Source organism: Silurus meridionalis, chromosome 25, assembly GCF_014805685.1.
Source record: "Silurus meridionalis isolate SWU-2019-XX chromosome 25, ASM1480568v1, whole genome shotgun sequence".
NCBI classification, from domain to species: Eukaryota; Metazoa; Chordata; class Actinopteri; order Siluriformes; family Siluridae; genus Silurus; species Silurus meridionalis.
Window position 1 is genome coordinate 17,060,001 of NC_060908.1, and position 10,000 is coordinate 17,070,000.

A 10,000-nucleotide genomic window follows, 5' to 3' on the forward strand; every position below is an offset into this window, starting at 1 on the left:
CAGACAGAGAGATGAAAGCAGTGGAGAGAAACATGATCACTGTCTGTGTTTTTTTTGCCAAGAAGGATGGAGGGATAGAGGGACGGAGAGACGAGCGGGAGATAAACGAGCATGAGAAGAAAAGCCTGCACGCTGAAATAGCATCGCTTTTCTCCCTCCCAGCGAGCGCGACGTCTCCTGAACAGCACAATGCGAACGAGTGAAGAGAGGAGGAGAGGAACGCATGCACTTCATCTTCCTCTTTCAGGAAGAAGAGGAAGAAGAGGAGGAGGAGGGACAGAGGGGGGCATTGAATGAGTGCGAGAGTGCAAAAATCCAATCTTCAGTGTGACAAAAAATCCTGCACATCTTAATAAGACAACAGCAACTCACAAATGAAGCCTGGCAGAGAGGCTTTGTGCTGGGGGAGGGGAGAGAGAGAGATAGGGGTAAGGGAGAGAGAGAGAGAGAGAGAGAGAGCGAGAGAGAGAGAGAGAGAGAGAGGAAGATAGAAGTGAGGAGAGAGGAGAGGGGTGAGGGAGAGAGGAGAGGGGAGGGAGAGAGGTAGGGGGAAAGGTGAGGGAGAGAGGAGAGGGGTGAGGGAGAGAGAGTTGCAAAGACATCAAAGAATATACATGTACATATTTTAAAAAAGATGATAGATAGATAGATAGATAGATAGATAGATAGATAGATAGATAGATAGAGATAGAGAGATAGATAGATAGATAGATAGATAGATAGATAAAAGAGAAAGATTAGAGAAAAACAGATGAAAGGAAAAGAAAGATTAATGGATTGAGGAAAACTGAAGGGGGAGGGGCTACATGTTTAATATGAAACTTCCTCGTTACCAGTATAGCGGGGCTCAGGTAAGGGGGTGTGGCCTAATGTACAGTAGTATGCAGGTATGTTATCTGCTGCTGCTACACACAGATCTTCTCTGTAGCTTTGTAGCTGCAGAACCCAAACGAAGCAGCAGACCTCAGACCCGTGTGATGGAGTAGACTCGGGCCGAGGGGAAAGCGGTGTGTGTTACGCTTCTCAAAAAATAAAATACAACGGCTCCGAGATCAAGGTGCGATTTTGCCATCGTTTTAAATTTAATTGCGAATCCACTTGGTAATGATCAGCAGTTTTCTTGCCTCCACACCAGACTCCAGCATCACCCTCGGGAACAAAGTCGCCATTAAGTCCTCGGGATGATCAACTTATTCTGCACTTTTGCATCGTTACGCTCCAAATATATACACACTTTGTCGTACTCGGCTCTGTCACATTACTGTCAAATTTGGAGCTTATTTCCCAAACGTTCTCCTGAGCCTCCATGGGAGAGGCTTTTTAAACTCGCTCCAAAACACATGAGGGACTCGTTTCATTCTGTCCTGCAGCTTCATTTCCTGAAAAATGCTCAGGAGTGGAGCAAATGTGTCACATTTTGGAAATATGTGGGCACCAGTCCACCATTTCACCATTTCACCAGTTTACTAGTCCACCATTTCACCAGTTCACCAGTTTACTAGTCCACCATTTCACCAGTTCACCAGTTTACTAGTCCACCATTTCACCATTTCACCAGTTTACTAGTCCACCATTTCACCATTTCACCAGTTTACTAGTCCACCATTTCACCAGTTCACCAGTTTACTAGTCCACCATTTCACCAGTTCACCAGTTTACTAGTCCACCATTTCACCAGTTCACCAGTTTACTAGTCCACCATTTCACCAGTCCACCATTTCACCAGTTCACCCGTCCACCATTTCACCAGTTCACCTGTCCACCATTTCACCAGTTCACCATTTTACCAGTTCACCATTTCACCAGTTTACCAGTCCACCAGGAGGAGAAGGTGAAGAGATGGAGAAAGGGGAGGTGAAGGGTTTATTGAGAAGGATGGAGGGATAGAGGAAGGAGAGGTGGAGGGAGGTGTGAGGAGATGAAGGAACTGGGGTGGAGGAAGGAGGGATGGAGGAAGGGATAAAGGAAGGAGGGATGGAGGGAGGGATGGAGGAAGGAGGGATGGAGGGAGGGATGGAGGAAGGAGGGATGGAGGGAGGGATGCAGTTGAAGTTGATGAGTGGATAAAATGAATAGAAAACAGAGAAAGGCAAAAAAGGAATGTAGTGTTTGTAAATCTGCTGGGAAATAAAACAAGTGTTTGGTGATTTTATGGACTGGGAGATGAAGAGAGAGCTGAAAGACTAGATGGAGGTGAAGAAGTGGAAGAGGAGGGGGTGATAGATAAAGAGATAGAGAGGGAAAGAAAGAGCAGCAGGAGAACTAACTTTACAGATTTATAGATCAAAACAAACAGCTAACAGTGGGAAGGAGAACAATACAGGATAAAAGGATGAAGATGTAAGAGACGAACAGCAGAAAGAGGAGAAAAATGATGGGAGGATGAGACGTATATTATACTTTTACTGTATGTGTTCCTGCTAGAAACTGAAGCACAAAGGTGAAGACATTCAATTGTATCGGATATATTTGTCTAATTGAACTAGGAGAACCAAACCTGTTCCATCTCCATGAAGAACTGCTTTCCATGGGTTTGAGTGGAAGATCTCCTGCTATAAACCCTGAATGTGAACGCTCACTGCACCCCAGGAACCTTCTCACCTCACCTACATCAGTATCTGACTTTATTAACACAGTTATAGCTGAATAAATCTCTACAAAAATCTAGTGGAACATCTTCCCAGAAGAGTTGAGATCATTATAACAGAGAATGGAGACTAATGCTCAGATGTCCACACACTTGTCCGTTAACTGAAGACATTAGTGAGAGAAAACAGAGAAAGACAGAAGGAAAGATGTAAAAAGAAATAGAAACTGACTCGTTGAAGACCAGGTCAGGAGCAAAGTAGAGCATGCGAGCGTTGACGTTCTTGTACGATCTCCATCCGAGAGCGAAGACCATCACAGCCATCCAGGCATGCTGGATCATCGTCATCTGATCGTCCACATGCAGGTTACGGAACCCTGGAATATACCAGTCAAGAACTCAGTTGTTTCTACAGCAAGCACATGACCTCCTGACCTTAGGGTTTAATTATACATCATCTCGCTTTTGATCCGTTTAATGCTGAGGAACATCATTCATCAAGTCCTACGACCTCAACTGTCAAACTGATTTCAGCAACTAATAGCAGAAAATGTTGAAGAGCTAATTATCATCATAAGCATGAGAATTTGTAAAAGATGTAAATCCTCCATCGTTGGCCCTTAAGCCACGCCCACTCAGGGTCATTTCCATATCCGGAGTAAGAGCTTCAGAGCTTCACCAACAGGTGTTTAATATCATGGTGTGTATTTAGGAGACACTCTGGAGCTGTTTCAGCTCAGTATGTACAATATATTAGTGTCTGTAGTGTCTGCAGCTCAGCCGTATCATTTCACTCTGACCTTCACCGAGGTTCCCTCAGCAGACCCACAAATTAATAGCTGTGTTCCATTCTGGAGGTCTGCAGCTGCACACTTTAAAGGTCTCTCCATGTCTCACTGGAGAGCTTTAAAACCCGGAAGGTATCGACTCCACCGTGTTGCTCCGGTGTGATAAACACAAAGGATCGAATGGATCTGGAAACTTCATTGAGAAGAATAAAAAATCTGAACAAAATGATGAGAATCAGAGGAGATGGCTGGTTTTACAACAGAACAAACTTTATCTCCTTATCTTTTTATCACTTCTTCTTTTAATGATGAACTTTTCCAAACTTTATGCAACACAAAGCTGACTTGCAGCTGTAGCTGCTCTCTGATTGGTGGAAAAGTTCTCAGCTGTAGCAGCTCTCTAATTGGTGGAGAGGTTCTCAGCTGTAGCAGCTATCTGATTGGTGGAGAAGTTCTCAGCTGTAGCAGCTCTCTGATTGCTGACCTTCTCAGCTGTAGCAGCTTTCTGATTGGTGGAGAAGTTCTCAGCTGCAGGAGCTCTCTTATTGCTGACCTTCTCAGCTGTAGGAGCTCTCTGATTGGTGGAGAAGTTCTCAGCTGTAAGAGCTCTCTGATTGGTGGAGAAGTTCTCAGCTGTAGGAGCTCTCTGATTGGTGGAGAAGTTCTCAGCTGTAGGAGCTCTCTGATTGGTGGAGAAGTTCTCAGCTGTAGGAGCTCTCTGATTGGTGGAGAAGTTCTCAGCTGTAGGAGCTCTCTGATTGCTGACCTTCTCAGATGCATACAATATACAATATAGTTATCAACATGTTTTTGACTATTTAAAGCCAATCCTAACCCTTCTTCAGGATTACTTCAGGATTGTGGGCGTGGCCTGTCCAGCATTATTTGATATATATATAAATATATACAGCTACAAAGTTCTGCTCAACTTCATACTAGTTTATGACTCGGATTAGCAATGCACGCTAGTGCTAGCTGCGTACGCTGACAATCTCTGATCTACTTTTCATCTTTCACCCTGATGTTCCTGTACACACAGCAACATGAGGATGTGATGGATACCAAAAATCCTTTCCTTTTCTTAATCGCAGGCAGGAAATAAAGAAATGTGGCTTCAGTACGTCACATACCTGACGTTTTACACTCTCACACGTTCACGGTGAAGAAAATGAATAATAAAAAGGTATGAAACATTTCTGCAGGACGAATGTAAATGAGGAAGTAAAAAAAGAGAAGAAATCTGATTAACAAATATGAAAAAAAAAGAACACAATTTGACTAGAAAATGCAGAGAGAACATCACCATGTGTGTGTGTGTGTGTGTGTGTGTGTGTGTGTGTGTGTGTGTGTGTGTGTGTGTGTGTGTGTGTGTGTGTGTGTTTAAGGGACATCGGAACAAACCGACAAGTTAAAAGAAGCTGAAATATTTCAGTCCTTGACTCCTCCGTGTGTGTGTGTACATGTGTGAGTGTGTGTGTGTGTGTGTGTGTGTGTGTGTGTGTGTGTGTATACATGTGTATGTGTCTGTGTGTTTCCCTATTAGATGATTAAAGATCAGGAATGAAGGCCATGTTAAGCTGCTCTTCTTGTTTATTTATTCACTACTATCTCTAACACTGCCGTTTCTTCACATTGTACTTGCAAATGTGCACTTTAAACTGTGATTATTAAAAAAAACAATTTAAGGAAAATGTTTTATTTATCACTCGACCAGCAATTTATCCTGTCATCCTGCACTAGTACCTCCTACCCCCTCCTACCACGTCCTACACCCTCCTACCCTCCTCCCACACCCTCCTACCCTCCTACACCCTCCTACCCTCCTTCCTCCTCCTACACCTCCTACCTCCTCCTACACCCTCCTACCCTCCTACACCCTTCTACCCCTCCCACACCCTCCTACCCTCCTACTCTCCTCCCACACACCCTACCCCTCCCACACCCTCCCACCTCCTCCCACACACCCTACCCCTCCCACCTCCTCCCACCCTCCCACACCCTCCCACCTTCTCCTACCCTCCTACACCTCCTACCTCCTCCTACCCCTCCCACACCCTCCCACCTTCTCCTACCCCTTCCTACACCCTCCTACCTCCTCCCACCCCTACCCCTCCTACCCCTTCCTACACCCTCCTACCCTCCTACCCTCCTACCTTCTCCTACCCCTCCCACACCCTCCTACCTCCTCCCACACCTCCTACCTCCTCCCACCCTCCTACACCCTCCTACCCCTCCCACCTCCTCCCACACCTCCTACCTTCTCCTACCCCTCCCACACCTCCTACACCCTCCTACCTTCTCCTACCCCTTCCTACACCCTCCTACCTCCTCCCACCCCTACCCCTCCTACCCCTTCCTACACCCTTATACCCCCTCCCACCCTCCTACCACGTCCCACACCCTCCCACCTCCTCCCACACACCCTACCCCTCCTACCTCCTCCTACACCCTCCCACCCTCCTCCTACACCCTCCTACCCCCTCCTACCCCCTCCTACCTCTTTCTAGCCCCTCGACCTTCTGAACCTTTACTGTGAGCAACTGCAACCAAACAAACAATCGAGATCAATAGTATTCTGATTCTGATTCAGATTTTTTCAGAATTTGGGGTTTTCTCCAAACTGTTCCCACAAAGTTGTAGGCACACAATTGTCTTTGGATGCTGGAGCATAACATTTCTCCTTCACTTGAACTAGGAGACCCAAACCTTTTCCAGCATGACAATGTGCACAAATCCAGCTCCATGAAGCTCTGCTTTACATAGGTTGCATTTGATGAAAGATCTGCTGCTATAGAGCTCCATCCCTATCAAACATAAATTCTGTTTCTTCATCTTAACATCCATGATGACCAGAATCTTAATTAGTTTTTTGCCAATGAGTGTTAATTCCATCTTTTACTTTTTTACCTATTAGGACTTCACACGAAACTCCGGACAGGAAGAAGATCTGAGCCATAAGATCTTGTTTATGATTCTAACGAATGAGTATGAAATGGTTATTATTAGCATAAATATGAGTTTGTACGATGAATATAAAATCTTTCTCTTGCTCTTTTTTTGCCTCCATCATATTTTTGGATAATTGTTCTACTAACTCGATTTGCCTTAAGTGGCTATCTCAATTAGCTTTTGCCCACAGGCACTACTCAGAGCTAAATGATTTAGCATAAGAATAAGCTCATGGAGAAACAGGGTGCTACATCAAAGCTAGGGTTTTACATTAAAAACACCGCAAAACGCTGACGTGGCCCGGAAACGGCTCTGAGGTTCTCCTGCTCTAACACGCCTCACATCATGTGATCACCTGGGTACCTGGAACAGTTCCTGCTTTTCCTGCATCATCACATTCAGAGCTTCATTTGCATAATTACCCCGATTCCTGTTCTGTTGTTACCATGGTAACATTTATCACTCCTCTAGCCTATACATCTAATTCACCTGGTATCAACTTTGTACCCGGTTCTCCAGGTAAATCCTTACAATACTGCTGCTAAATAAATCACCTCATTTCACATTTTTCTCTGTTTAGGTATCCTAAACCCCATAAACCCCATCTGTCCACCTGTAGCCCCTGTCATGAGCCCTTTCTGTGTCTCACCTGGCAGCCCTTTGGCCCATTTGACGACTTTAACGAGTTGCCTCTCTCCCAGCTCGTTAAGGCTGGTCAGGAGGGCTGCGGCGGAGTCGGGCTGGGCGTGGTCATGTCCGGCGTTCACCACCTCGGGCTCGATGGACTCCAGGATGCTGAGGAAGACAAGCTGCGAGTGGAACGTCAGACCTGCTTTGGGTGAATTCTGAAGCATCTCGACAGAACCAGAACCGGATGGCATTGATGAAGACGGGCTCTCCTCAGGAACCTTCATCTGACCAATCTTCTTCAGTTTGCGAGCTGAAAGACAAAGAGGAGCAAGTTTAAAGGTGCTTGGACCCTTGACATTTCCTCGTACTGTCTAGTCGTTGTTCATAAACCCTTTCATGCTCACTTCATTAATGTTTACTCTCTTACAGCATTAATCACTAAAGTCATCAGATATCTGAAAAAACGCCTGCCATTTTCTTCTCCATCTTCTGTTCTGTGCTTGTGATTCTGGGCTCCGTGGTCCTCGTATCTCCACACCTCATTTACAAAATAATGTCCTTGGCGTCCCAGCGTTGCCAGTTTAGAAGCATTACCGCTTGGCAGCCACCTCTAGATCTTTGGCTCGTTGGCAGGATGGTGTTCTAACACATCTGACATCACTGGTCCCTCTGCTGTAGCGCTGCAGACGTGGTCAAAAACTTCTCCTGCTTTAAATTCACCAAACCGTAACAAGAAAAACTCTTCACTCACGCTCGGATTTCCAGTTCACGTGTTTACACGCGCAAATAAAATCTTTCCCGTGGTAGAACATCTGCACGCTGAGGGTCAATTCGTCACCTTTAAACTCCTCGTAACATTTTTATTAGATAATAACTTTTCAACTATGGCATGTTGATCTTCACCACCTTCTCGTTATTACCTTCAGGCACAAACACTCGAGTTGCACCTTCACCTCCTTATTATCTCATCATCATACAATCCCCAGGGTCAGATTTTCCATGTTTTACCTCATGTTAGAGAGAGAGAGAGAGAGAGAGAGAGAGAGAGAGAGAGAGAGAGAGAGAGAGAGGGATAGAGTGAGAGAGAGAGAGAGAGAGAGAGAGAGAGAGAGTGAGAGAGAGAGAGAGAGAGAGAGAGGGATAGAGTGAGGGAGAGAGAGAAATAGAGAAAGAGAGAAAGAGAGATAGAGAGAAAAAGGGTGAGAAAGAGAGAGAGGTCTGGAAGAGAGAAAAGGATCTGATGGAATCCTCACTGCTGTATACTTTTGGGAAGTTCTTCCTGCTCCATTCGTCTGTTTTTTCTGCTTCAGGGTCGACCTGCAGGTTCAGAGGCGACTTCAGCTGCTAGATTTTGGCTGTAACTGTCGCGCTTCAGCGCTTTAGTGTGTATTTCACTGCAGGATTGTTTTAGAGATTAAATTTGCCCTGTCTGGCTTCCCTCCGACTGCCACACTGTCGCCAACGCCAGGCGCGAGTATCGCTCGGAGCGCCACGCTCACATCTTCTCTTTCAGAGCTGGCTTCTGGGCAAAGTCTCGTCTCTTTGGCTGGAGAACATTTTCCAACACTGGCATTCAGCGAGAATTAAACATTTACCAAGCCGAGTCTGATCCCGCTGGAGGAGTGTTCATGCTCCTCTGCTCTTTTCTTTTAGTTCTCGCTAATTTCATTTCATTTCATTGAATCCAATCAAACCATCAACACACACACACACACACACACACACACACACACTCATGAACGTTATTCTGTATAAATACTCCATCTGGGGGTTTGTGTGAGAAGGTGATGTGATCCTGTAGAAGTGTCATGTTTTCTTTCGTAAATCTGAAAAGAACAAAAATGTTTTCAAAATACATTCAATACAAATAAACTGGGAGTCCCTGCTTAAAGCCAGTCGTCTAGACGCCCCCCTGATCTCATTCCCCTTCTCCGGGAGAACATCCTGGTGATCTGGGAGGCATGAACGCCTCGGAGGTGACGCGACTCATCCCAACATGGAGCTCAAACGATATAAACGTATGTAACACTGCGTAACCCGAGTCTGAATACCAGAAACTTTTCCACGTGACCTTTTGACTCTAATTGCCGATTCGACTGAGCGCAACCTCAGGACCTTCAGCATCTCATCAACCATGATGAACATGCAGAGGAACGAGCTGAGGAGCCCTCAAACCCATTTAGCATCTATGCATCTAAATACTGGACTGGCTTGTGTTTCACATTTAACCTTAAACCTGAAGATGTGTGTGTTATAAACTACCGGAGACTAAATCAAACATCACGCGGCGAGGAGCAGGATGCAGAACACACAATACAATTATGTCATTTCTAATAAAATTGGGATTTGTCACGCACACGACTCAGAAGCCTCCTGGCATTTTGCGAGTGTTTGGACCCCAATATTCCTCTTTTTCTCAGCTTGAATTCATTTGCCTTCACTTCAGCAGACATCTGTTACGTTTAAATGTGCTTCATAAATAAACTTCACTTTACTACTTGTTTGGGTAGTAAATATCCTTTCATCTCTCTCTCTCTCTCTCTCTCTCTCTCTCTCTCTCTCACACACACACACACACACACACACACACACACACACACGGCCGGTTTGTTGAATGTGTTCTGTAGTTTTGTGCAGTTTGATTTATACTCATTCATAATATATTTTAATTGACTAAAATGATTTGTTTGGATTCATCCACTTTTCCTCATCTCTCTTTCCATCCTCTCTCTCTCTCTCTCTCTCTCTCTGTTATTCTCCATCTCTCTATTCCATCTCATACTTTCACTCAAGTCAATTTAATTTAATTCAGATTATTTTATTGGCATGACAATAAAGACATTTTGTATTGCACAAGCATTAAGAACAACAACACAGGAAATGATTGAGAACGTGTAAAGAACATGTAAAGCACACCTCTGTCTCTGCCTATCAGCTGCTCGTCTCCTGTCTGCTCTGGAACACCTGATTCGGGAATGAACTTTAGCCCTGCAGCCAAACAGCTTCGTTATAAAATCAGGTCAAAGGCATGTCCTGTATTGAACAC

General features: G+C 45.0%; 1 protein-coding gene across 1 annotated transcript in view; it reads right to left on the reverse strand.

Moving 5' to 3' along the window:
- ar (androgen receptor) overlaps window positions 1-10,000 on the reverse strand; it is a 77,319-nt gene that overhangs the window by 3,114 nt on the left and 64,205 nt on the right. The window contains exons 4-5 of the mRNA XM_046839558.1: window positions 6,974-7,264; window positions 2,820-2,964 (exon numbers count right to left, since the gene is read on the reverse strand). Of these exons, the coding sequence (XP_046695514.1) occupies window positions 2,820-2,964; window positions 6,974-7,264 (436 nt within the window). The remainder of the gene's footprint in view (window positions 1-2,819; window positions 2,965-6,973; window positions 7,265-10,000) is intronic.